General features: G+C 51.8%; 2 protein-coding genes across 10 annotated transcripts; one reads left to right on the forward strand and one right to left on the reverse strand.

The window, feature by feature from the left end:
• Positions 1 to 371: 371 nt before the first annotated feature.
• Positions 372 to 22309, forward strand: LOC122379060 (DDB1- and CUL4-associated factor 1-like). 4 transcript variants are annotated; one of them, XM_043360941.1, is made up of 25 exons: positions 372 to 393; positions 3663 to 3812; positions 4074 to 4224; positions 4461 to 4598; positions 4996 to 5120; positions 5341 to 5528; positions 5840 to 5893; positions 6279 to 6517; positions 6997 to 7164; positions 7571 to 7704; positions 7986 to 8124; positions 8509 to 8709; positions 11855 to 12023; positions 12289 to 12509; positions 12845 to 13112; positions 13394 to 13623; positions 16479 to 16613; positions 17015 to 17202; positions 17555 to 18211; positions 19077 to 19600; positions 20064 to 20224; positions 20766 to 20835; positions 21080 to 21133; positions 21617 to 21820; positions 22125 to 22309. In XM_043360941.1, the coding sequence occupies exons 2-25, from the start codon at positions 3691 to 3693 to the stop codon at positions 22139 to 22141; spliced, it is 4557 nt and encodes a 1518-aa protein (XP_043216876.1). In that variant the 5' UTR covers positions 372 to 393; positions 3663 to 3690; the 3' UTR covers positions 22142 to 22309. The 4 variants fall into 4 exon arrangements, with proteins under 4 accessions (XP_043216876.1, XP_043216878.1, XP_043216879.1 ...); XM_043360943.1 differs by having other exon boundaries at positions 6279 to 6493; XM_043360944.1 differs by having other exon boundaries at positions 6279 to 6493; positions 11855 to 12017.
• A 210-nt stretch (positions 22310 to 22519) lies between these two features.
• On the reverse strand, positions 22520 to 24708 carry LOC122379062 (NADH dehydrogenase [ubiquinone] 1 alpha subcomplex subunit 5-like). Of its 6 annotated transcripts, none has more exons than XM_043360950.1 (4): positions 24649 to 24708; positions 23930 to 23993; positions 23431 to 23592; positions 22520 to 22790 (listed from the first exon to the last, which is right to left on the reverse strand). In XM_043360950.1, exons 2-4 carry the CDS (start codon positions 23960 to 23962, stop codon positions 22623 to 22625), a joined length of 363 nt encoding a protein of 120 aa, XP_043216885.1. In that variant the 5' UTR covers positions 23963 to 23993; positions 24649 to 24708; the 3' UTR covers positions 22520 to 22622. The 6 variants fall into 6 exon arrangements, with proteins under 6 accessions (XP_043216885.1, XP_043216886.1, XP_043216884.1 ...); XM_043360951.1 differs by having other exon boundaries at positions 24664 to 24694; XM_043360949.1 differs by having other exon boundaries at positions 24631 to 24694.
• Positions 24709 to 26631: the final 1923 nt, after the last annotated feature.

Consider the following 26631-nt stretch of genomic DNA (forward strand, 5'->3'; position numbering starts at 1 on the left):
CCTAATGATTGATAAAAAACGTTTTTCAAAGCTATTTCAAAAGAAAAAGCAACTAAATGACAGAAGAATGAAGACGATTTGATAGGCCACGAGGCCATATTTAGGTAGGGCTGGATCCTAGCTGGATTGGATCAAGACAGACTACAGAGCTACTGCAATGTAAAAAAAATGGAAGAAGCTTTTGAAAAAAAGTTGGTGATTATTTTATACAAAAACAAACAAAATAGTGTTATTAAGGCCTAAATAAAGCAAGTTTGTGTTTATAAATTCTACTAAGACGTCATCAAAAATCTAGAATATTCAACTCTCCTGGCATCCATGAAAAATGTAAATAATGCATGCTTGAACACGCGTTTTCAATGGGAACGTGGCAAGGCCCTAGGAACGTGGGTGGTGAGTGGGGTGTTGCATTGAGAGATTTATTTCAATTTGTCGATGCCTGATTAAGCTGCAACTTTTTCAATGCGTAAATTGCATAGTTGATTTTATGCTGAAATCATGTTACAACATTGTAACATCTTATGTGTTTTTCTTAATTAGTTTTCTGGAATGGCTCATTTTCGGCGCCTCTCGGAACGCTTGTTTAAATATATGGATCAATTGAGGATGACATGGGATGTTTGAATATACAGATAGCCATTTAACAGATCGAGAAACGTTTCAGAAAGGCCACAAGTGTTATTACAGTCGTCGGTGAGCTTCTTTTTTTTCGTAGTTTGTTTGCGTCTTCAATGAATCAGATGCGCCGTTTTTGGCGGTTTTGAAAGGTTTGCCTACATTACTTGGGGCTCTCAGTATTTTTCAAATAGTTGTACATGTATTTAGGTCTTTAAACGCATTCACAGGGCTTTTAGCTGTGCAGTTGAAGTCACCTTTTTTCATAAAACAACACCATATTGTCTCAAACCATGCATCAATCTTGATCTATTAAATTATTTACATGATCATTTAATGCCAAAAAAAAAAAACAGCTGCACTACTAGCAGAAATAACACCACCTAATCTAACCTGACCTAACCTTACCTAATGTAACATAACTTTGCCTGACTCAACAATGTGGTTGGATGTTTTTTATAAATATTCTGTGTAAAAGTCTTGTATTGTGTGGTCTCACGTTTCAACCTTGAAACGTTGTGTTCTTTCTTTTCATTTTTTTTAGTTTTGTGAATTTATTAAGTTTTTACTCTCAATCTGGTGATGCCCCGGATCATGTTGATGTCAGGTTAATGAGATGCAGGAATAGGCTTTGGAAGCTAACAAGGCACCTCAGAAGTAAATACGAGACCCAGCTGGTAGAGCAACCGAAGTGGAACCCAAAAGCATTCTTAAGATACTCAAACTCTGCGATAAAAATGGGAATCTTATATCTGATAACCAGGAGAAATCAAATTCACTAAGCAGATACATCAGTAGCATTTTTTATGCCTGCTGATCACTCTTGCCCTCATTTTGACTGTTGACAGGTCCCCAGGGACCCATGCTGCAAGACCTTGAAATGTCTGCTGAGGGGGAAGTCAAAACCACTCTTCTTGAGGCCAAATAGTGCTCCGGGTCCAGACGCCATGTACCCCAGGGTACCTACTTTGCGAAGCTGCAGCTCCAGTCATTTGCGCTTCGCTCAGTACCCTGTTCAGAAAATCACTTGACTGTGGTATATTGCGTTCAGATTGGAAGACAGGCGAGATTACTCTCATGTACTTGCCAGAAGCCTGAGAGTTACCAACCAATCAGTGTCTCTCACCTCGGTTTCATCGAAAGTCATGGAATCTATCACTCATGGCCACCTTCTTCAGCACTTTTCCTATGCAGGGCTTATCCATAAAGCACAACATGGGTTTCTCCCAAAGGTAACTTGCTCGATTCAGCTGCTAGAGGCGATAGAAGTCTAGAGTGTGTCTGTAGGGCCCGGGGAACCCATTGCTGTTGCATGCCTGGACTTTTCCAAGGCCTTTGATTCTGTCACTCACCAACGTCTCCTCACAAAATTGTATGGCTACAGTATCAGAGGAAAACTGCTGGACTGGATCGCCGCCTTCCTGCTCGATCGCCGACAGAGGGTGGTCATCAGAGGTGCGAAGTCCGACTGGACTCCGGTGACCAGCAGTATCCCCCAGGCACCAACAATCCTGTCCAACATATTTGTGAACGACATGCCCGGTCAGATCTCTGGCCGCATTAAGCTGTTCGCCGACGATACCAATCTGCACGGCCACGTGACAGAAAGCTCTGCCGAGTTCCAGGCCGACATCGGCGTTCTCGCCTGCTGGTCAAGCAAGTGGCTTCTGCCCCCTGCCCTTCACTGCCTTGAAATGCAAAGTGATGCACATTGGCAGACACAACCATGGGAAGACCTTCTGCCTGAACGACTCCATCATCGAAAGGGGAACTGAGGAGAAAGACCTACTGCCTGAACGACTCCATCATCGAAAGAGGAACCGAGGAAAAGGACCTGGGTACCACTATCGACGGAGACCTGATGCAACCCCCCCCCCCCCCAAGGTTTTTCGCGAATAACTCGCGTAAAAAGCGGCCGATTGCGACGAAACTTCAGTACTCTCGCATTGATGATCAATTTTACACCTACCCTGAAAATTTCATGGCCCTGAGTCCTGACCGAAATGATCTTTGACCTGAGACCCACTTTCCGAGACCATGTTTGGCCGGAATCGCGATTCGGCGTAGGTATGTCGGCTCGCGTTAGCCGCGCGTTTGCAAGCTTTTCGTAGTTTCAAGCGCTCAAACATGTGATTTGATGTTGCTCCCATGAATAAGGGTGGATGTCAAGGTCACCTGAAGGTCTGGTCAGGTCATTGACCTTTGGTGACCTCGGTTCACTTTTTCGAGTTTTACGTGTTTCTAGGCTAGTTTTTTAAAAGCTGAATTCGAATTTAGCAACCATTTGAACACTTACAAAGTAAAGTAGTTTTGGTGCCTTCGTAACATGTTACGAGGCTGTCAGAGGCGGTTGACACGTACTACGAATACACGTCACGACCCCGACTGGTTGACCTGACCTGACCTCACCCGACCTTGTCTAAAAGCCTAAAGACATCATCTGTGATCAAAACTAACACGAAATTCGTGACCAACACCCCGAAAAACTCCACAGCAGTCACACTTTACGACTTTCTAACAGATCCCGATTTTCCCGACCTTTGGGTCATTGACCTGACCTGGAAGGTCAACCGATGACCTAGGACCTTAAGATTGGGTATCACCGGCTTCCTCTCGTGACGGGCAACACGCTCGTTTTTTCCACGAAGCTCTAGCTGGATCAGGTGCCAAACGCGAGGGGGTCGTACCCTTTTGCCGTTGAAGGACGCAAAATGGCCTGTGCCGGCGAGGGTTAAACCTCTGCCTCTAAATTCTGCCATAGACCCGGAATTGCCCGATCGGAGGGTAGAGGGCAGGGACAACACAACAAGCTCCGCTCAGCGAGGGCTCTGTCCTTGGGAATCCTTCAAAAGGTTCGGAGGGCTCCATTCAAAAGGTTCGGACGAAATGTATTTTAAAAATCATGCTACTTAACATTCAAAGGTTTGTTTACTAGCTAAATGTTTGAGGTTGTACCTAATGCTCAACAATTGTGACATGTCAGCTGCCTGACCTGTAAAAAGCTATCACACCTGAGACAATAAGGGATTTCCTACCATCCATTTCAGGTGTCCAGGCGTTCCTAGTTGAACAATCATGATGATGTCCGGAGGCGGAGGGCCAAATAACGAGAGTATTAATGAGCTCAATGAGCTCATCAGGACTTGGGAAGACGGCGTACGCGATGGAAACTGGGATCCGACGCCCACTATCAAAAGGTATGTTTTATAAGAGGTGCCATTTGCCAGTCATGCTCAGTGTATTATGATAAAATATTAATAGATCTAGACCTGCCTGGTTAGCTGCCACCCATTTTTGGTTTCAAGAGCTAACTATTGACAATCACTTGCGTTACTGATGCGTTATGCGTTACGAGTTACTGATGTTTTATGACTGCAAATAATGTAGCTGTGTAGAGACTTGCTTATGTATTATTTTCGTTACTACCCAATGCCATCATATGCTTCATCCACTCACAGGATAGCAGAACTTGTAGAGGAAGAAAATAATAATTATCTGAAAACAGACCCAGACCCCTTCGATGAACGCCATCCCACACGGGTCAACCCAATGTGCACCCTGGGTCAGCTGTTCAAAATCATCTGCAAAAAGGACAACTTTATGGATAAGGTGAGACATTCATCATTATGTATGTAATTGCATGCATCCTGTGGGCTGTTTTGGGAAGCATCGTATCTACAGGCAGTTTACAATAAAGAAATATGTTTATGACTGGAGTCCTTGGGACAGAAACTCATGGTGTCTGCATGCTGAACAGACTGCTGTATGACTGACTGTTTGCAGTATTATATCTGTAATGGTTGGTATACTCCGTAGTTTGTGCTGAAGGGACGCTCCTTTGACAGCTGGTGCTGGAGTACACGCGGGAGAACTTTTGGGTGCGCTCGGCCGGTCTGAATCGCGACCCCACCGAGCTGAACACACACGCCGCTCGGCTCCTGCTGGACATCATGGCCGGCCTGGAGACATCGGTCGTCTTCCAGGTAAGAGGACATTTTGGCTGAATGACCTCGGGTAGGACACACACGATTAACGGTGCCGGCATCATGGACAGTCGCGGAGGGTAGAGTACCGAGGTTACAAGTCAATCGACAGGGGACTAGTCGACTGAGTGCTCTGTGTGGCGAACTTTTCTCTGTCATATCCTGTTGTGTGTTTTACATTACGATTTCGTGTCGTCGGCGTGATACCGTGTCTACTGTCTATGATCCCTACATCCTTGGTATATGACGGCAGGTGTTTGTGACAGGACACCAACAGTCAAATTTGGTATGTGTCTGTGGTACGGCATATGACGATATGCGTTTGTGCCAGGATGCCGACAGTCTGATCCGCCGCCTGTTTGTTCAGTATATGACACTGTAATTTTATTTCTGACAGGACGCCGATAGTCTGATCCGCCGCCTGTTCGGCTGGGCTGAGTCCGCCCAGGAGCCGCTCAGAAGTTACGCCACCGGCCTGCTAGCCGCCGCCATGGAGGTGCAAGATATTGCCGGAAACTTCAGGTTCGTGGCTCGTGCTGGGACAGTGTCATGATTTTAGCCGAGTTGAAAGCTCGAAAATTTGATATTTTTGGTAGATGGATCGGACAGTTACTTACTCATAAAGCGTTGAAATGTGTTTGTTACTCTCTTTCCTTTTGTGTCACAACCTTAAATCTGCTTTCATTTTGTCGTGTGACGTTTTGCCCGTGTAACCGTTATAACCCGCGCTCTACCGCCGCAGGGAGTCCAATGCGCACCTGGTACCGGTGATGATGCAGCGGCTGAGGGACCTCCAGACGGAGATGCTGGGCGCGCCCGGCAGGACCGACTGGCCCCCGGGAGCTCCGGCTGCGGCTCCAGCTCCGGCTCCGGCCCCGGCGGCACACGTTCCAGAGCGGCCGTTCGCACAGATTGGAGCTGGCACACGGGGTAGGTCACACCGCTGAGCGCGCGTCTCCGGGGGTAGGGACTAGGGAGGGTGGGTAGAGGGAGGTGCATGTCTGTTCACTGTCATATCCCTTAGTCCGGCCGGTCCCATTCGCAGCTACCGTCATTTCTGTATGCTATAGAGTGATCCTAGTTGCCACTTTGCTTCTGCTTTTGATATGCTTACACATCAGTCTTTGTTTGTCCCCCTTGCTCTTGGAATACCCTTGCTTTATCATCCTTGTAGTAGTCAAAGGCTGGATAATTGGTCCCGTTTTATTTCGCTGAATGTCGTGCCTCATGTTTGCTTACAGATGGTGAGGCGAAAAAAGAGGACGACCCGCCATTAAGGAATTTGTCGTCTAGTTGTAAGTGTCCGTATATGTACATTGTGTGGCATTCATTTTACTATATAGTATGCCTTTTCGTAGTGTTGTGTTATTGTTCATTTGTTTTGTGAATGCTGCTATATTTTGCTGACATGTGGACAGGAGAATTTTAGGTTATTTTACTTGCTTCGTTTTCCATGCCTTAACGTAATATTTTAAACCACGTTTGTGGCTTTAAAAAGTATTCTGAGTCATCATTGATTATTACGGAAAATGCTTCATTGCACTAAATTTGCTGAGTCGGTGGTAGGTGGGTCACTGAGCCGGGTCGGAGCCTCCATACCTGCCCCCCCCCCCCCTATACCTCCACACAGCCACTCTCCGAGCACCTCTGACCAGACTGTGGCCACCACTCCCATTCCAGCGGGCGGCGGCGGCGCTAACTGCAGCCTGCTGATGTCTCCGCCGCGCGGCGCCACCTGCGCGGGCTCGCACCAGCTGACGGCCGAGAACAGCAACTCGTCGTGGGCGGAGCTGCGTCCGCAGCTGATCGGCACGTTCCAGATGCACCCGGTGACGAGTTCGACACGGCAGATCCTGCTGTTGCGCTACCTGACGCCGCTCGGCGAGTACCAGGAGGTCGGTCAGCGCTGGCAGTACCCGGTCAGTGCGGGTGGAAAATTGCAGAGCCAGCGCAACCCTGGGATCAGAGGGGGAGGACAGTCATTTAGCTGGTCAGTGCTAAGAGTGCCCTGTTAGTGCGCCCCTAGAAATGAGTGGGGCAGCCTAGTCACGTTGTTTTTGTTTTGGGTTAGGGCGCGTAGCAGCTTGGCTCTTGCGTCCAGCTTCTTTTGATGGCAGTCTTTTTCAGAGTGTAATATAGCAGCCTAGTCACGCCTGGAGAGAAGAATAACAGACGGTCGGGGTCGGCGTTATCGGGGTGGGATTAAGTGCAGGGTTGGGACGGCCCAAGGAGGGACGGAATGTAGAAATAGAAGGTCTATTGTGTATTGCGTAAGATAGTCTGTTGGTTCACTGGCTCCGCGGGTTAATCAGCCTTTTTTTCCACTTTGCCGCTATGCAGGACCGGCCGGCCGACCCGGCCCGCCCCGCCCCGCTGTGATACGTCCTCCCTCCGACAGTGGCTGGGTCACGTGTTCGAGAACAACATGATGTCTCTGGTGTTCCGCTACATCAACTTCCGACACAATCACGACGCCCGGCTGGCCTTCGAGGCCCTGAAGTACCTGTCGGCTCTACTCTGCCACAAGAAGTTCACACTCGAGTTCCTGAGCCGCGGCGGCCTGGAGGTGGGTGCGCACTGCGACTGCCTCACTCTGAGTTGTCCTTCCGTTGTGTGATGACGACACGTCAAATATGTACTTAGGCGGAGGTACTGCACGTTTCATAGATTCACTGGTGGTAATTAGTATTTACGGCAACCATCTGTTGAGGATATGTGCCTGCACATACGTTTAATTTATTCTACGAAAATTCTGAGTCTACGAAATTGTCTGGAACCGCGCGAAAGATTCCGTTTCTCTGGCGAAGGATGTAGACTTAAACACCTTTAAGTCGTAAGTCTGCCTAAAACTGCTTGCGGTACGGCCGTACCATCACCCCCCCCCCCCCCCCCCGCCTGCCAGTGGTCGTGTGACACTTGTGCCCTGTATAACCCTCGTCAGCGTGTAACCGTGCATCCCGTCTCCCCGTCAGCTGCTGCTGGAGATCCCGCGGCCGGGTATCGCTGCCACGGGCGCCTCCATGTGCCTCTACTACCTGGCATACAGTGAGGACGCCATGGAGCGTATCTGTCAGCTGCCAGAGCGGGTCATCAGCAAACTCGTCAGGTCAGTGAGTGGGGTCATCAGGAAACTCGTCAGCTCAGTGAGGGGCTATCAGCAAATTGGTCAGGTCAGTGAGGGTGGTCAGCAGTGGGTCCAGTTAGTGCTGATAGGGAGCAATGATTACCTGCTGGCACCTGACAAAACTCGTGGCATCGTATATATTTTCGTCGTTTGTTCGTAGCTTATACGGTATATTATAATGAGAATGTCCTAAAGGATAACCTGAGTTGCTGCTGTGGGTATGTCGTGGTGTTGACCCTCACCCTCTCCCCATTTGTCCTCAGGTACGCGTTATGGCTGCTCGAGTGTTCACACGAGTCGGGACGCTGCCACGCCACCATGTGTTTCGGGCTCAACTTCCAGTTCCGGCCGATATTGGAGCAGTTTGACCGTCAGGACGGCCTCAGGAAGCTGCTCAATGTGGTGAGTACCGTCGTACTGCGCGGCTTAGGAAGCCTGGCTGCGGTGATCTGATCTGGCTAAGCGGCAGACGGTAGATACCTATGTACGCGACACAACTGAATGGGGTGGCTGAACTGCACTTGATTGATTTTAATGGTTTGGAGAATCGTTCTTTGACGTGTATGCCGCTTTATTAGCTGTTAATTTCAGCTTTGGCCTAGACCGCTAAATATTTATTTTTGGCCGTGAACTTAGGTTTCAAGCATACCATCCGTCACTTTCCGGCTAGCCCTTTACGCTGGTGTACGACTCGACCTGCCCTGACCTGACCCTTCCTCCAGGTCGGCACGCTGCATATGACAACCATGGGTAACGTGGACAGGACCTGACCTGCCTTTCCCCCAGGTCGGCACGCTGCGTATGATCACCACGGGAAACGTGGACACGTTCGACGAGAACGATGATGAGTTCACGGCGCGTCAGACGATGCGCCACGTGTGCTTCACGCTCAAATGCTACCTGGAGGCGCACCTGGTACTGAAGGCGGACGAGCTGAAACACGGCTCGGCCGCCGAACGGTCGCCGCCGCTCAGTGCCGGGCACCTGGTGAGCGAGGAGAGGGATGCCCTCTGGGTGGGGAGGCGATGTGGGGACGTAAGGGTAGGGTGGATCGCCATTCGCCAGACACCTGGTGAGGAGGAGAGGACGGTGGGAGGGAGAGGGATAGGGCGGGTCGTAGACTCGTAGCCGTAGGACACCTGGTGAGAAGGAGAGAGAACGGGAGGGTATCGGGCGGGGAGAGCGGTGCGCTTCTCTGGTGATAGGGTGGCAAGTTCCTCTGGTGGCGGGAAGCCCTTTGGTTATAGCACGGACCAAATCCCCTTGGTAATAGGGATTTTGGTCGGAAGCTGGCGGGGCTTCTGATGGGAACGCGTTTTTTTTTTTAAGTACACAACAGCAGTACTATTGTTGTCTGTGTTTGTAACCTTAGCAGTAACGACATCTCAAGACGGTCTGGTCTGTTTGGCTCCGCTGCTGCTGGATATCGTGGCTGTCAGCCGCCCTGACTACCTGCTGCGCGCTGGCGTCACGCGCTGCCACTATGGCACCCCGCACGATTACACCCGAGCTGTGCTGCAGTGCACCGGCAGGACCAGGGTGGCCGGCCCGGTCACACAGCGCCGGCGACTCGGCCGGATCGACGCCGACAGCTTCAACCGGCAGCTGAACAACATCGACTGGAGCCCAGTGTTCCGGACACAGCTGACAGCCAGCAAGTGGGAGTCGTTCTGCGACATCTTCCTCGGGCAGCTGGACACAGTGGCACCCGTTACGAGGGTGCAGCAGCGACCTCCTGGGAGCCTGTTGGTCTCGGCACCTACCAGAGACCTGATGGCGCGACGGAGACAGGCCCTGCGCCCTGGTGGCGACCGAGAGAACTATAAGGAGCTGAACCGTCTGTGCCGCGCGGCTGTCCGGAAAGACCAGCAGGCCCACATCAACCGGGAACTGGCCAAAGCAGGGCCTAGCAAAGTCTGGCGGGTACTACGGCCCATCATCGGCAGCAAGAAAGAGGCTGCGGTTCCCAGCGCCACGCCCGACGCGCTAAACGACTATTATGTGAGCATAGGGCCAATCACAGCTGCCAGCGTCCCCCCGCCCACGGTACCAGTGCCGGTCAGACTGCCGCGTGTCACGACGAGCCGGTTCAGACCGCAACCGATCGACATGGACACGCTCGGCCTGCTCCTGCTACACATGAAGCCGTCAACTTCAACAGGCAACGACGGGATCAGCGTCAGCATGTTCCGCACCTTCTTTTGGGGCATGGGTCACGTCCTGTTGGACATAGTCAACTCCAGCCTGACGACCAGCAACGTGCCCGGCCCCTGGAAACATGCAATGGTAACGCCAATCCCAAAAGGACAAGGACCATCGGAGCCAGCAAACACTCGCCCGATCTCCATCCTGCCGGCGATAATGAAGGTTGTTGAGCGGGTCGTCCAGCGCCAGCTGGTGCAGTACTTGGAGGCCAACCAGCTCCTGTCAACCACCCAACATGGCTACCGCAGCGGCCGCAGCACCGAGACGGCACTCAGCGTCATCACCGACCGTGCGCTGGAGGCGATGGACGCTGGAGAGGTGTCGATCCTGGTGCTGTTGGACCTCTCCAAATGTTTTGACGTTGTGCCGCACGGGAGACTGCTGGATAAGCTCGCACTGTATGGGGTAGATACCGAGTGGTTCGGCAACTACCTAAGCGGACACACTCAGCAGGTGCAGATGGCCAGTGGTGACGGTGGATACGTGCGGTCGAGTGTCAAGTCAAACACAATTGGCGTGTTCCAAGGCGGATCGTTAAGTTGTATGTTGTATTCGGTGTTTGCAAACGAAATGTGTCTGTACCTGCCTGACGGTGTCACAATCGTGCAATTTGCAGACGATACTCAACTTCTTGTGAGCGGTAAAAAGCGTGACTTGGCACAGGTCATCCAACGCATGGAGCAGGCGCTAGAGTGTCTCTTCCAGTGGTTCTACGCAAACACTATGAAGCTAAACACCGCTAAGACGCAGGTCCTTGTACTAGGAACCCCCGCTATGCTGCGAGGACTGCCGCCTGTCACACTGACTGCCATGGGTGCTGTTATTCCGGACTCTAGAGTTGTCAAAAATCTCGGAGTGGTCATGGACAATCATCTCAGCTTCAGGTCGCACATCGATTATGTGACAGCTAAGTGTACTGGTGTCCTAATCGGTCTGATGCACGCCAAGCACGTTATACCGAAGGCCTCTCTGCCTGTGGTAGTAGAAGCGCTCGTGAACTCCGTTATCAGATATTGCTTCTCGCTATACGGTACGTGCACCGCTACTCAGATTCATCGTGTGCAGAAACTGCTGAACTTCGGTGCTCGAGTTATTAGCGGCCGTCGTAAATACGACCACATCAGTGACGTTCTGTGCGACTTGGAGTGGTTGAATGCCCCTAACCTTGCTAAGTACCATCGCATCAGTTTGGTGCACAGGGTCACTACGACTGGAAAGCCGGAAGCGATCGCACAAACCATCGGTGACACCCTGCGTCACTCGTACGAGACGCGCAGAGCTGCCGACCACGCGATGCCGAGAATCCGCACGGAAGCCGGTCGCCGGCGGCTCTGTTATAGCGCAGTGCGTGAGTACGACTCTCTGCCGTTTGACGTCACCGTGCGAAACTTTCGGCGCCAGCTCAAAAAGCATCTATTGAAAGAACAGTGTGAGGCGCATGGTTAGCTCAGGTCGAGTGGTTGAGTGCTGCTTTTTATGCCTGGTCTTTTACTTGTGTTGTAAATGTTTGACGTGTGCCAATGAAAAACCATGCACCATGGATTTGTCATGAATATATTATCTGTATCTGTATCTCCCCTTAAATTCAGTTTCTTCTCATTCTCATATCAGACCGTCGGTCTCTGCTGCCTGCCGTTGTAGAACGTCTGAGCTGACATGGGCGTTATCACCCAACGACTGAGAATGTGTCTGCGTGCCTGTGTGCGCTGAAGTCTGAATGTGACGTCGGTGATTCCACAGAGTCTGAAGGTGACGCCGGAGTCGGTGCAGGACAATATGGAGACGTTGATGACGTCCCTGTCTGTCTGATGTCTCTCCACAGACTACAGAGTCTGAAAATGACACGCTACCTGTGTGATGTGTATCTGTCCCTCCACATAATCTGAAGGTGACGCCTGAGTCGGTGTGTCTATCTGTCCCTCCACAGAGTCTGAAGGTGACGCCCGAGTCGGTGCAGGAGAACATGGAGACGTTGATGACGCTAATGCCGCTGCGCGCTCGATGGCGGCCCGTCAACACGCTCTACAAACTGGGCGGCATCAAGACGCTGCTGCAAATCATAGACATCAGTCAGGATATCAACTACTCTGGTAAAAGTTAGTAAGGCACACCCTATCAGCTCGGGATAGGCCGTGTGCTGCGCTGTGCGGGGACCTCGGGAATGATAAACAAGGCAATGATGAGGAAGGATGGACGGTGGGTAGATGACACGGATTAGGTCTTATGTTGAAGGACGGGTATATATGGGAGTAGGCTGTATGCTGAGGAGGGGCTACTTACAACACGACCCCGGCAACCTTCACACTTTCGGCTGACTCCTACACTCTAACAGCCCACTCTCACCCACCCCGCTCCCGGCAGGCGAGACTATCCGCTCGGCGCTGGACGCCATCAACATCTGCTGCGTGTTGCCGGCCGTACAGCTGCAGCTGCGCGAGCGGCACTCGTTCCCCGGCGGCCGCTCACTGGTCGGTATCGGCCTGATCGTGGCCGTGGCCGAGCTGGAGACGATCGGGGACCCGGAGGTGCAGAAGTCGGCCATTCGGTGTATCATCACCTGCGTCTGCGGACCGATGCACCGGGTGAGTTGGGACGTCGGGGCCGGTGGAACGGACACCGACACTGACATATCGAAAACTGAGACAGACAGCTGGAGGCTGGAGCTATGCTGCGGCAGGAGGATCGTTCATTAGAGCATTCGTTCATTCATCTCTTTATTATTTCACTTTTTGACTCATTCACAATTTTCAACGTGTTCGAGAGATAGTCCGTGCCTAAATATCTGCACAGTTGTTAAGCCGTTCCGCAGCTTTCCTCAATCTCCACCTGTGCATGAGCTCTTTCCTACCCGTTTTTCCAGTCTGGCTCCTCCGTTCTATGCTTGACCGGCACATCTGGCCCTTTACCATTGTTTCAGCCGGGCTCCGCCTCCTCCGGGCTGGCTGCCTCAGCCAAGAAGCGGGCGCTGCGGCCCTACGACGACCTCCTGCCAGTCATGTGGGAGTCGGTGCGCACCAACAACGGCATCATGGTGCTGATGTCGCTGCTGCAGGCCAAGCAGCCCATCACGGACGCCGACTCCGTGCGCGCGCTCGCCTGTCGCGCCCTGGTCGGCCTGGCCAGGAGCGAGGCCGCGCGACAGATCATGTCCAAGCTGCCGCTTTTCACTACCAGCCAGCTGCAGAGTGAGTAGGAGCCCTCGGACACGACTGGCGGTGACGCGCTTTGGTTAGCGACATTTGCTAGCTGTTTTTGGATTATCGATTCTACGTGATCAGTAGGCTTTACTTATGTATGATGTCTTTGAAGTTTGAATGGATACGTCTCTGACTTAATTGTGAATGTCTGTCAGAACCTAATGATTGCCCAACGTGTAACGAAACTGTATTATCTACCAAGCTAGCTGGTTCGTTTAACACGTTGCCGCCACCCCGGGTCTAACGCCCGGCGTCCGATTATCCCACAGTGGTGATCCGAGAGCCGATTCTCCAGGAGAAGCGCGCTGAGCACGTACAGCTGCAGCGCGACGCTCTGGAGCTGGTCGAGCTCGTCTCGGGAAAGTCGAAGCGGCTGCCGGGAGCCGATACCGACATCACTATGGATACCATCCACCGGGCGAACGTGGTGGCGCAGACGCGCATCCACTACAACGAGAAACAGCTGCTACAGCTGATGCACAACCACCTCGTCAGCAAGGTGTGTACGCTAGAGGAGGCTTGGGGGTCAGCGGGAGAAGGTGATGGATGGATGCAGTATCATGCGGTGATGTTTGACTTTTAAACCGTATCTGCACGTTTTTTTTGTGGTTTTGAAATCAAAGGTTGTGAGGTGAAATCCATCAGGTTCCAGCATACTATAATGAACTGCAGTCATGCTGTGCTGATTGTGCTTACCGCGACCTATGTACACCTTTTTGCGTTGTTCGATGGCCAATCAGCAAAACCCATTCGTCCGATCAGCACATAGGTGGCGCCAGTGAGAGGCATTCCGGCAAAACCTTCAGCATATGGGCAAAAGGGAATGCTGATCCCACTCCACAGTTCGTCAGTTGGTATTACCTTCGCTATTCGCCATAACTGATTGAGTTCCGGCAAAACCTTTGACGATTTGGATAAATGCTTTGTCTTTCGTTAATATCCCTTCGTCGTTCACCAAAACATCCCCATGCTAATTTCGGCATTCCTCATAACATTTCGTCAAAACTAAAAACAGATCGCCCCTTTACAGAGAAGTACACCTTTTTGCGTTGTTCGATGGCCAATCGTCATAAACATTTCGGCATCAGTTTGGACAAGCGTCATTCAAAATAACCCATCGGCGATGTGCATCACTGTTTGACGGTCGGCAAAACAGGCTGGACTCCATTTAACCATTCTGCATAACTCTTTGTCATTGAGCACAATGTTCGTCATAGGCAAAACACTTCGTCAGATTGTCATAATGCTTCGACATTTCACAAAATGGTTAGTCGATGTGCAAAATTCATCGGTACTGTGCGTAAACAATGACTGTTTATTTAAAACTTTCGTCAATGATCAAAATGTCAATGATGTACTGCTTATCTAGGCATATTCAATGTTTAACGTTAATCAGGCATTCAGGGATAAGGCTTATGACAGTTCCAGCGCAATTTGCAACCAATTAACCATTGAATTCCGAAAAAGGCAGTTATACCATAGCTACGAGGTCGAGGAGACTGTCGGCGCCATACCGAGTAGGCATGTAGATTCTTGAGCGTCGACGAGAGCGACTCCTAAACGCTTCGATACAATCCACGAAGTCGGCCGTCATTATCGCGTCACTGCCCGTGCGATGTCATGGGACAACGCCTCGGGCGGCCGCGCCGGTCGGACTCGCGAGGGAATGGCTGACAGATGGCAAGCCGGGCCCTGCCGGCCGGACACCTTGGTTTTGGGGCGGGGCTGACTTATCCAGCCTGTTGCCTGTTCCTTGGTGTTTGAGGCGGGGTTAACTTATCCAGCCTGTTGCTCTGTTGCCTGTCCATTTTTCAATCAGCCGATAACATGTCAGCTACGTCCATCTACATTGTATGTATGTACATACCTACCTATGGCGCTCATGAACGCTACCGATTTTTATGTGGATCAATGGTCTACGAGTTTCGCCACCTATGCCTCGCACTGCACTGTATAAACGCGGTCATATTTATACTTCTCTGTAAAGGGGCGATCTGTTTTTAGTTTTGACGAAATGTTATGAGGAATGTCGAAATTAGCATGGGGATGTTTTGGTGAACGAAGAAGGGATATTAACGAATGACGAAGCATTTATCCAAATCGTCAAAGGTTTTGCCGGAACTCAATCAGTTATGGCGAATAGCGAAGGTAATACCAACTGACGAACTGTGGAGTGGGATCAGCATTCCGTTTTGCCCATATGCTGAAGGTTTTTCCGGAATGCCTCTCACTGGCGCCACCTATGTGCTGATCGGACGAATGGGTTTTGCTGATTGGCCATCGAACAACGCAAAAAGGTGTATAAATATGACCGGGTTTATACAGTGCAGTGCGAGGCATAGGTGGCGAAACTCGTAGACCATTGATCTACATAAAAATCGGTAGCGTTCATGAGCGCCATAGGTACAATGTAGATGGACGTAGCTGACATGTTATCGGCTGATTGAAAAATGGACAGGCAACAGAGCAACAGGCTGGATAAGTTAACCCCGCCTCAAACACCAAGGAACAGGCAATGCAGGCTGGATAAGTCAGCCCCGCCCCAAAAACCAAGGTGTCCGGCCGGCATGGGCCCGGCTTGCCATCTGTCAGCCATTCCCTCGCGAGTCCGACCGGCGCGGCCGCCCGAGGCGTTGTTGACCCATGACATCGCACAGGCAGTGACGCGATAATGACGGCCGACTTCGTGGTTTGTATCGAAGCGTTTAGGAGTCCGACGCTCAAGAATCTACATGCCTACTCGGTATGGCGCCGGCAGTCTCCTCGTAGCTATGGTATAACTGCCTTTTTCGGAATTCAACGGTTAATTGGTTGCAAATTGCGCTGGAACTGTCATAAGCCTCATCCCTGAATGCGTGATTAACGTTAAACATTGAATTTGGCTAGATAAGCACTACATCATTGACATTTTGATCATTGACGAAAGTTTTAAATAAACAGTCATTGTTTACGCACTGTACCGGTGAATTTTGCACATCGACTAACCATTTTGTGAAATGTCGAAGCATTATGACAATCTGACAAAGTGTTTTGCCTATGACGAACATTGTGCTCAATGACAAAGAGTTATGCAGAATGGTTAAATGGAGTCCAGCCTGTTTTGCCGACTGTCTAACAGTGATGCACATCGCCGATGGGTTATTCTGAATGACGCTTGTCCAAACTGATGCCGAAATGGTTATGACGATTGGCCATCGAACAACGCAAAAAGGTGTATTAGATACCACTCCGTGCAGTCCAGTGTCGTCCTGACCGGCTACGCCACAACATGGCCTGCCACTATGGCACGGCATTGCTCAGAAGTCAGAGCACACGACTCCTCGATTCTCTCACATCCCGCGTCACCGCTGGCAGGGTATGCTGGAGACGGCGTCCACCCTGCAGCAGGAGGCCGGCCTGCCGCTGCCGGCCTGTAAGGCGGCCTCCCACTCGCTACACCCGGCGGCGCTGCGCATGGTCGGCACCGTGCCCACCACGCCACGGTCTCTGGTGAGTGGCGGAGAGCGGGAGAGGTTGTGATAGTACTGGCGGTGCGTAGATGGTGCAGAAGGATGGAGGGAAGGGGAGGTGGGTAGTTAGTAGATAGGGTTTAGCGATAGGACTGGGAGAAGTGGTAGAACAGGGTGAAGATGGATGACCTAGTGGCAGTGAGTGGTGAATTTTTGTCCGCTTGTGGCCCTCTGACGCTACGCAGCCCCGTTGAACCTGTCCGTAACCTTCTGACACTGTGTAGCCCCGTTGACATCGTGTGTGACCCCGTTGACTGTGTGTGTGCTCCCTGACGACGTGCGTGACCCTCCTGACTCAGTGTAGTGTAGCCCCGTTGGTACTGTGTGTACCCTCTGACACTGTGTGCCCCCCCCCCCCTGACGCTGCTTTGCCGTTCCCAGGGCCGCACGCCGGGCGGCTCTCGCGTCTCAGCCTCCGGGGACGGTCTGCCCGGCCTGCAGATGTCCAGTCTCCGACAGACGGCCCCGGCCACCCCGGCGGCGGCGGCGCGGGGCGGGCCGCCACCCGGCGGCGGAGGGGGCTCCACGCCGCACGGCCAGCCGCTGCACATCCGGGTCAACCACGCCAGGTACTGAGCGAGGCGGAGAGACGGCTGGGCTGGAAATCGGCGGGTGGTTCTGGACGGGGTCCAGCTGCTGCACTGCTCCGGGAGTTTGTGCTCCGGAGTGCCCCGTTTGCACTGATATTATCATACCTATTATTTGGGGTAACCCTCAACAGTGCAAATTTCAACTGTCTTGTCTATGAACCTTGCTTGCCGAATGATAGCATTTCTCTCATGGCGGTAGACTGGCTTGACCTGTGAATGTATCTGATACTGTCACTCCACCATGTGCGCCCTCTTGGTTCTAGTGTGTTTCTGATGCCTGGTGTCATGCCGTGCCTCCGTGTGACAGCGTCCCTCCCCGCTCGGCCGACAGGACGCCGCGACCGGACGCCACCCTCTCGCCCGTCTCCACTCCGGCGTCACGGCCGATGCGGCAAAAGTCAGCCGTCGACCCGGCCGGCGTGTTCAAGCTGGAACGTCCGTGCGCACCGGCAGCCTCCGACCCCATCACACTGGACCGGGTGGTCACCGAGTACCTCATGAACCAGCACGCTCTCTGCCGAAACCCCATGGTCACCTGTCCCCAGTTCGACCTGTTCGAGCCGCACCGCTGCCCGGAGCCCAAGTCGAAACACTCGGCTCCGGCGAACCTGGCGGCGCGCCTGGCTCGGCGGCCGCTGTTCGCTCCGTACGGCGGTCCGGACGGCCGGAGGCTGGATACCCGGCTCATCTACAGCCGCTACTGCCCAGTGCGGACGTTCAGAGAGTTCGCCGATGACGACACGACCATGTTCACCTGCGCCACCTTCACCCCCGAGGACATGAAGTATATGATGATCGGCACTCACGACGGCACGGTGAAGGCGTTCAACCTTGAGACGGGCGAGGTGGAGGAGACGTACGCCTCCCTCCACGCGTCCAGCATCACGAACCTGGAGGTGAACCGCGCCGGGAACCGCATGCTGACCTCGTCCCGACGGCGGCGGCCCCTCTCGGCACTCTGGAGCATCGAGAACGTCTTCGAGAGCAAGTGAGTCGTACAGTGGGGAGTCATATCGGAGGGAGATGTGTGGAAAGGAACACTGGGTACCGACGGGATTCTGGTGGTTTGGTGCTGGCAGCATCAGCATTAAAGGGACCCTCCCACCTTAACATTAGATTTGAGTTGAGATAGCCAAAATGGGGTCCCTGGCTCACAATTACCGGTTTCGGCACTCACAACATCGAGAAATGCCTTAAATCGGAAATATTGAATTTTAAAATTGCAGCATTTTGATTCAGAGGGGCTAATGCATAGGAATACCCCTCTGAATGTGTGACGTCAGCGCAGATATCTAACGATTTTTAAATGTTTGACTAAAACGTTCTGTAGCACGCGGTGGTATATGCTGCTTTGCGCGCAACAAGTGCCGCACTTTCAAATAAAGTCGCTAGGAACAGCGGAGATTCCAAAAAGTAAAAAGTAAAAGTCTAATATCTTCAAACCGGTGGATATTTTTCGATGAAATTTGGTAGATATTCGTTTTCACTCTTTCTGAACCGAGCGACATCACTTTCATGCCAATTCATTAACTTTTTGAAGGTGGGAGGGTCCCTTTAAGTTCTTTGGGCTGGGTCATGAAAGGTGCAGATTGCCAATATGACCTTTTATTATTGTGGTTGAGTCACTTGCTCAATTGTCATTGAATCGTACAGTTGCAGTGATAGGAAAGCTGTTATATGCGTACAAAACACGCTAATGTCGCCTTGAGGAATGGCTGCATTGCGTTGGTTAATGTTTTAACCAAACTGAAGCTTACTAATTTACTGCTTGCGATTTGTTCACTGCCCGATGTCTCAAATGTCGAAGTCGTTCTCCCTGTCCACTCACGGCTTGCCGTGACTCTCGTTCACAGGATGAGTTTCGGCGAGGACGAGTATGTCGAGTTCGGCAAGCTCTCTCAGGGCCACGTGCTGGGCACACAGCGCACCACGGGCACCCACAACTTCTCTGCCAACCTGTACGACCTGACCACCGGTCAGCGGGTCACCCAGCTGAGCCCGCGCGACGGGAACGGCTACCAGGCCAATCGGGCCACCTTCGACCCCACCGACGAACTGGTGCTCAACAACGGTGTGCTGTTTGACGTGCGGACTCCGCGCGAGGTGCACAAGTTCGATAAGTTCAACAACACCATCAACGGCGTGTTCCACCCGAACGGGCTGGAGATTGTGGCTAACACTGAGGTGTGGGATATGCGCACGTTCCACCTGCTCCGAACGGTGCCGGCGCTACAGCAGTGCCGGGTGAAGTTCGCCAATGGTGGCCAGGTACTGTTTGGTGTGCGGCTCTCGGGCAGTGACCGCGACCAGGACCAGACCACCTTCGAGGAGGTGACTGCCTTCAAGGTGATCGACGCCACCGACTACACGAGTATAGGTGAGTTCTGACTTATGAGGCTAGGCAGGGTTAGTGGGGATTGGAGACAATTGTTGGCCCCGATCGCTCGTGATTAGGGTGTGCGTGGTAGGGATGTCGGTGGTTGCCGTGGAAATCGGAAACCAAGATAAGTCTTATGAAGTATCGATCCTTGTAATGGAGATTCGAGGAGTTGTGAACCTTTTGAAATTTGATGCTTTCTTTCGATGGTAATTTGTCAAGTGAAAGTGGATGCTGCTGCTCCACTATCCTAGGTGAAAACATGATCGTCCTGAATCATTGTGCCATGCACTGTTTGTCATGTACTTAATTTTCGCCGTCACCCTAGACTGGAAAAGCTTCCATTGCAACCATTTTCCCGCGGCGACACGCTGCGTCCAAGTCGAACGATCGCCGGCCAGTAAGCGCTGTGTAGATGAGGACTCTTAGACCCTCCCTCTCACTCCCCCTCTGCGGCCGACAGCGACGGTGGACGTGAAGCGGCACGTGTACGATCTGTGTATCAACTACGACGACCGGCGGCTGGCGCTCGTCGAGTCCCAGCTCGAAATGGGAGACGTCGAGCTGGACCAGTCGTGTGTGCGCCTCTACGACATCGGGCGGGTCCGCGGAGACGAGGATCTGGTGAGTGGCACCGCCGCACTGCGGGGATGAGGGGTGGATACATTGAGCCGCACACGGGGCACGGACACGGGCTGAGAGACAAGATAGGATATAAAGGCCACGCCCACGACAGGGTTCCGTATTCCTAGTCGATAATTCCAATTGCTGTGTTTAGTTTTTTTAACGACCGTGTTTTCATTTATCCAGTACTTTCGCACAGCCTTCAAAAAATTTACCGTGAAATTAATTAGCCCATTGCTTATCTCATTTTGATCAGGTCACGACCTATTTACAACGAATATTTACGTATGGTTGCATTGGCTCGCGGACCTGTTTTGATGCTGGTCACTTCACTTATATGTTTGGTGCTGTGTTGCTGTCTCTGCTTATGCCTTGTACCGACTCTTTGGCCTCTATCCTCTCCGGATTCTGACCGCTTTCTGTGTCTTGTACTGAATTACTGGCTTACGCACTCCGTGTGTACTGTCCTTTACTGACTCGGTTCCTCCGTTTCTCCTCGTGTTTCCCGTACTGACTCTGTTCCTCCGTTTTCCCTTCACAGGATGACCAAGAGGATGAGGACAACGTGGACGAGACGGACGGCTCCGACATGTCTGACAACGGTGCCAGCGGTACGTACCGAACCATGCCTATTGGCCTATTGGACCGGGCGGTACAGCCAGTCTCAGTCAAGCGCCGTAGGTTGTGGTTTTAGTAAACTGCGCACGGGTTCAGTCAACGCTGCTTGTAAAGCCAGCTGGTTCAAGTTTCCTTGGATGCTGAGTACGAGAGCTAGTATCGCAGAGCTTACGTATGTCGCTGTGCTTTGTCAATGTTTCTTCAGTACTTTGGTCAAACTTCAATGTCCTGTTGCAGATATCGCCAGTTTCTTCAGTATGAACCGGCGCAGGAACGCCAACACTAACGGAGGTAAGACTCTCTCGGACCGCTCCTGGTTGTTTATATGGGCTTTATGGCGCCCAGACTGCCAAGGTCATTTCGCGCTCGTGTATCCCTTGCCAGACCTTTCTGACTCAGCAGTTCCCTTCTAACAAACCTGCTCACTGCTCACTTTCCGGCTTGTTTGCCGACCAGTCCCACCCATTATTCTGCCCGGTACCGTAGCCTGGCTCACTGCTTACGTACCGCCCACCAAAGCGATAAATATGTTCTCGTCCTCCCCAGCACCAGCTGATGTCAGAAACAAGAGCACTTTCCGTTCCGGCAGAAATAATTCACTTCCCTGTCGACCTGATAACTGCTCATCCCCCCCCCCCCCCCCTTAACAGCTCAGCTAGGCTTTTGCACCAATCCTATTTGTATGTTTTGTGTGTCTTTACTTTGTCTGGTCTGTTAAAATAAATGAGTTGAGTTGAGTTGAGTTGAGCTACTGACCCCTCGCCATGCCGACAGATCTCTCCGACTCGGACATGTCGTTTGTGGCGAGCGGCAGTGACCTGTCGTCACCGAGCCCCTCGCCGTCGGACACCTCGGAGCCACTGCTGGACATCGGCTCACCGGCCAGAGGGCCCGTGCCAATGGACGACGGATCGAACGGCTCGTGGGTGACTGAGGAGGAACAGGTGGAGGACGGCGCCGGGGACGGCCCGGAGGATGGTGAGAGGGGGTAGCGAGAGGGTAGCGGTTAGCACGGAAGGCGGGAGAGAGGCAGGGAAGAGGGAGCGTGGCGGGACAGGGCGCAGTTGTTTGCTTCAGGGGTTATCCAGGGGCCGGCAGTATGGAGATGAATGCTTGATGGTTTGATGGTGAGTAACATTATTCTCTTCAATTGTCTCCTGCTGCTTCCTTCTAAAATATGTAACTGATGGTCCAGGCGTCTCGTACGGCAGCTCCCCCGACCGCTTCTCCCCTTTAACGTTCCCGTGACTGCCGTCTGACGCCCGCCTGTCCTCTCCTCCAGGTGCGTGGGGCTGGTGATTCCGGAACGCCGTGCGTTTCGGCCGCGCTCCGCTGCCAGGGGATCTGTCCAATGACTTTCTGCGCCGCCGCCGGCGATCATGAGCCAACGTGAGGTCAATTTTTGTGACGGGGCTGCTCTGTCGTTTATACATGGCCAGGTGATGAAATAAACACTTGTTATTGTAAGCTCCGTGGTGTTTTGTGCGGAGGTCGTAATTGTGAGAGCTAGTCGTGTTGTTGTTTATTGGGGCTTTAGGGCGCGCCGACTGCAAAGGTCATTTTGCGCCCATAGAGCTAGTCGTGTGTGATTCTCCACAGTCCAGGCACCGCCGGCTCGCACCTCACAGTCCTTCCCCGTTCCACCAGAGGCGGCTCCGGATCCCTCACACTCACGGCCACACTCCAGATCTCACTATATATTCACTGCGGCGGTACACGGCTCACTGTACACTCCCGGCGGGCAGGACGGGACGTGGGGACGGGGACAGGGACTCGGCGCTCAGATGGGCCACTTCCACTGGCTGCCGGGCGCCTGCTGCACCAGCGGCTCCCAGGGCTTCCACTGCAGCATCTTCTTGGCCAGCACCAGCTCGTTCTCGGCCTGCACGATCAGCTCCTCGCACTGGCCGCAGCCGAGCCGGGCCTCCAGGGCGACCGGGTCCTTCTCCTGGGGGATGGGAGGGACATGGGTCACTAGCTGCAGCCCTGTCGGGAGGTGGTCTACCGGGTCCTGGGAGAGGAGGGATAGGTCATCGCATGCAGCCCAATCGGGAGCTACCGGGTCCTGGGGAGGGACGGGGGCCACTGGCCGCAGTCCAACCGGACCTCCAGTCGCTAGGTCCTAGCGGAAGGAAGGGAGTCACTTATCACAACTACAGACAGAATATACATATAGGACTTTAGGTGCATGTGTTACTACAGACTGGTATCGGTTACAAGTTTCTCACAGATGATCTAGGAACAGCCGTTTATCGACCTAAAGGGCACCAAACAACCAAAACACTCATTAGGCGAGGTCACGTCCAGCATTTTGTTTGTATGGGTTTTGGCACGCGTCGATAACGGGGTTCTTATGCGCTCTCAGTATTTTCTCGTAAATGTAGCTCCCACCCTGTTCACGTAAGCTATGAAGTATGAAGTGAACTATACGATTAACCCTCTTTTAGTGTCAGCTTCACACCACAATAAATAAGAAGCAGCTAGGGGGACGAAAACATTCTGTTCCGCTGGCTGAGCGCGGGAAAGGGTCGGACGTCCGATACACCGATGGTCCTCACCATCCAAAGCCAGCGTTTCTCGTCACTTACCGCCTGGACGGCCGCCTGCCGCTCGGACACGATGGTCTCGGTGCTGGTCCGGTACGAGGCGTCAGCGGGCATTTTGGCCAGCACGCGCTGGATCTTCTCATAGAGAACGGTGAGCCGGTGGTGGGGGTTGTTGACCACCGCCAGGCCGGTCAGTCCCGTGGTCTGGTGGCAGCATGGGGTCAGGTCTGAAGCAGTGCATGGCAGTGAGCAGGAGAGGGGCAGTGCACTGACACACAGGCACAGTTTGATACATCTGGAACAGTTGCTTTGCTTGTTAGTTTGGGAAAGGCATAAATAATACAATTCACCTTTGACCTTAGCATCAGCACAATGAAAAATGTCCATTATTGAGTGAGCCACCAATGATGAAATGTCATTGGAAATTGGAAGGAAAATAAAACAAAATTAGCAATGCCAAAAGCTCCTTTGTTAAAATTTTCTAGATCTGGTAACTACTCGAGACTGTCTCACACCATCTGGTCCATATTACAAAACATACCCTTTTCAAAGCTCCTGCAGCTGCAGATGCCATACTTGTGAGTGAAGATGGCCAAATAAATTAACTGAAAAAAATGTTATGGCATGGTCAAATATTTATCATATATCTGTTGACAGTCATAATACAAAAATTTAATGCTAAAATTTCCTTCTGGATGCCCTGGAAATTGCAGTAGGTAATTCACAAAATAATGGTAAGGACATTCCTCCATCAAATAACTTGTTAGTGTGTGATGTTGCGGCAGACAATTGTTGTTTTGCCTAATGCCGTTTTTGACTTCCCAAAAATTTCCTCAATCCTACTGAAAATTGACAGATAATAGCCATCCTGTTGTAGAGGGTCCATGCTGACATGAATACCTACAAAATAAAAGCATTCAAGGAAAAAACACAATAAAGGAAAAAATGGGTGGTGATAGATGCAGTTGATTAATTAATGAAACTCAGTGAAACTTGAAAGTTTTGAGTCAATGCGTATCAGCTCAAATATCTTATTGGCTTATTTCCACTATGACTAGCTTTTAGAGGGTCTTCATCTCGGTTTGAGCGGTTTATCGTTTGAGCCCAAGCTGATGAATGATCACTGATTGTCCAATGTCCAATGCAGACTAGGAGCCCCTGCATCAGCATAAATTAACCAGAATTAGAACGAAATTTAATTGGTTTAAATTGCCTAATTGCCCGTTTTCACCATTTACCTACAAAATCTACCAAACTAACCTAACTATTCTTTACTATTCCAATATCGATATACACGCAACACTGCAAACAATTTTGAGGGAAAAAAGAAGAATTTGAAAGTACCATCTGCGCCATCATTGTAAAAACATCAAACAGCACTAATTTACTGCTAAAAAGAACAGTAAAGATTGTGCCTACCCCTAGTCGTCTTCCCCTGACCTCCGTCTTACGACATCTACGTGACTTTCGTGATTCGTCCGACCTCTGTCTTGTGATCTGTGTCTGCTGATCTCTGTCTTGTGACCTCCGGCTTGACCTCAATCTCATGACCTCCGTCTCACCTCAGCTCTGTCTCAAACCTCCGTTTACAACCTCCGTCTGATCTCCGTCTCATGATCTCTGATTTGATTGATGACCTCCCGTATTATGATCTCCATCTGCCGTCTCCGTTTAACCTCCGTCTAGCCTCCGTCGGACCTTCTGACCTCCGTCTCTTAGCATCCGTATTGTGAGCTCCGTCTTATGATGAAATCGGCAGTTGTTTATTGTGATCTGAGATCTCTGCGGGTCGTCTCCGTCTTACTGTTTCCATCTTTCGACCTCCGTCTTTATGGCCTCCGTCCATCGTCTCTGTCTGATCTCCGTCTTACAACATCCGTCTGACTCTGACCCCCGGCCCCATCTAACCTCCGTCTCACAGCATCCACATGACCTCAGTCCAAAAATATCTGTCTGACCTCTGTATGACCCCCGTCTTATTACCTCCGTATGTCGTCTCTATCTGAGTTCCGTCCTCGGACAACCGTATGACCTCCGTCTAAGCTCTGTCTGAGACTCTGTCTTAGTCGTCTATCGGTCGTCTCCGTCTTATGACATCCGATGACATCCGTCTTATGACCACCGTCTTATTACCTCCGTCTTACGAACTTTTTGGGTCGCCTCCGTCTAATAGCCTCCGTCTTGTTACTTTCGGATGATGATCTACCTACGATGACCTCCGTCTGACCTGAGACCTCCGACTGACCTCCGTCTTATGATCTCTGATTCTCTGTGTCGGGTCACCTACGTCATCTTACTACTTTTTAGCCGAATCGAATCAGGGACATGAGGTGGAGCAGCCCCTGACGAAGTAATCCAGGTCTGAAGGAGGGTGCGACCTCGCTGCTGGCGACGGGCCGCCGCTGGGGGGGGGGGGCAGGGTGTGTGCTGGCCGCTGGGGAGGGGCGCTTCCCGCAGATGGCAGGCGGGATGCTCGCCGTGACCCTGGAAGGACCCACCCGGCCCCGCCCGACCCGGCCCACTGCGGAAGTGAGGGGCCGTCTGCGTCGACCCTGCTGAGCCAATAATGGACGCCGGGTGGACGGACGGGCGCGGCGGTCTGTGAAGAACGCGCCCTCCTAATACAGGGAGCTCCAGCAATAGACACGAGACTAATACGAGAGCATTAGAGACTCGAGTTGGTAGCTCGAGTATTATAGTAATGTTCACGGTGGTGTGCACTGTGCTTCCGGTGGCAGTAGCCGTTCGCCTGACCGGTCTTGGATAGCGACCAAGATATACGAGCAGTGTTTCAAGGGCGTGCAGCGTGCGTAAATGAGCAAGTTTTATAATTAGCGTCCTGTTGGAGCCCCCGTCATAGCGTATAGCGTGATTATTGGTTATAAAAAAAAAAAAAAATTAGCTGCGCGGCAACCCACTGATGTCCTTGTCTTCCACGTCCCGCTGGGATGTTTGCAGTTTTAATATATCTGATGTCTTCGTTCCTAGGCATTTACATACCCATGAACACATGAATCACAAATGTGGCGTTACGAGTTTTAGTTATTTTTATCGTTTAGAAATTAGAGCAAAGTAACAGCTGAGAAATGATGTGATACAGAGACCATTATTAAAGGTTTGTAGAGCAATTAATTTCCCTTCAACGAAACTGAACAATTCGTACATACATTTACGTACATATCTGTTATCAAAGAACTATACATGGGAGAGGCGAGAACGTGCGTGGGTGGATGAGCTGGAAGA

The sequence above is a fragment of the Amphibalanus amphitrite genome, unplaced genomic scaffold (genome assembly GCF_019059575.1).
Source record: "Amphibalanus amphitrite isolate SeventyFive unplaced genomic scaffold, NRLGWU_Aamphi_draft 000070F_arrow, whole genome shotgun sequence".
NCBI lineage: Eukaryota > Metazoa > Arthropoda > Thecostraca > Balanomorpha > Balanidae > Amphibalanus > Amphibalanus amphitrite.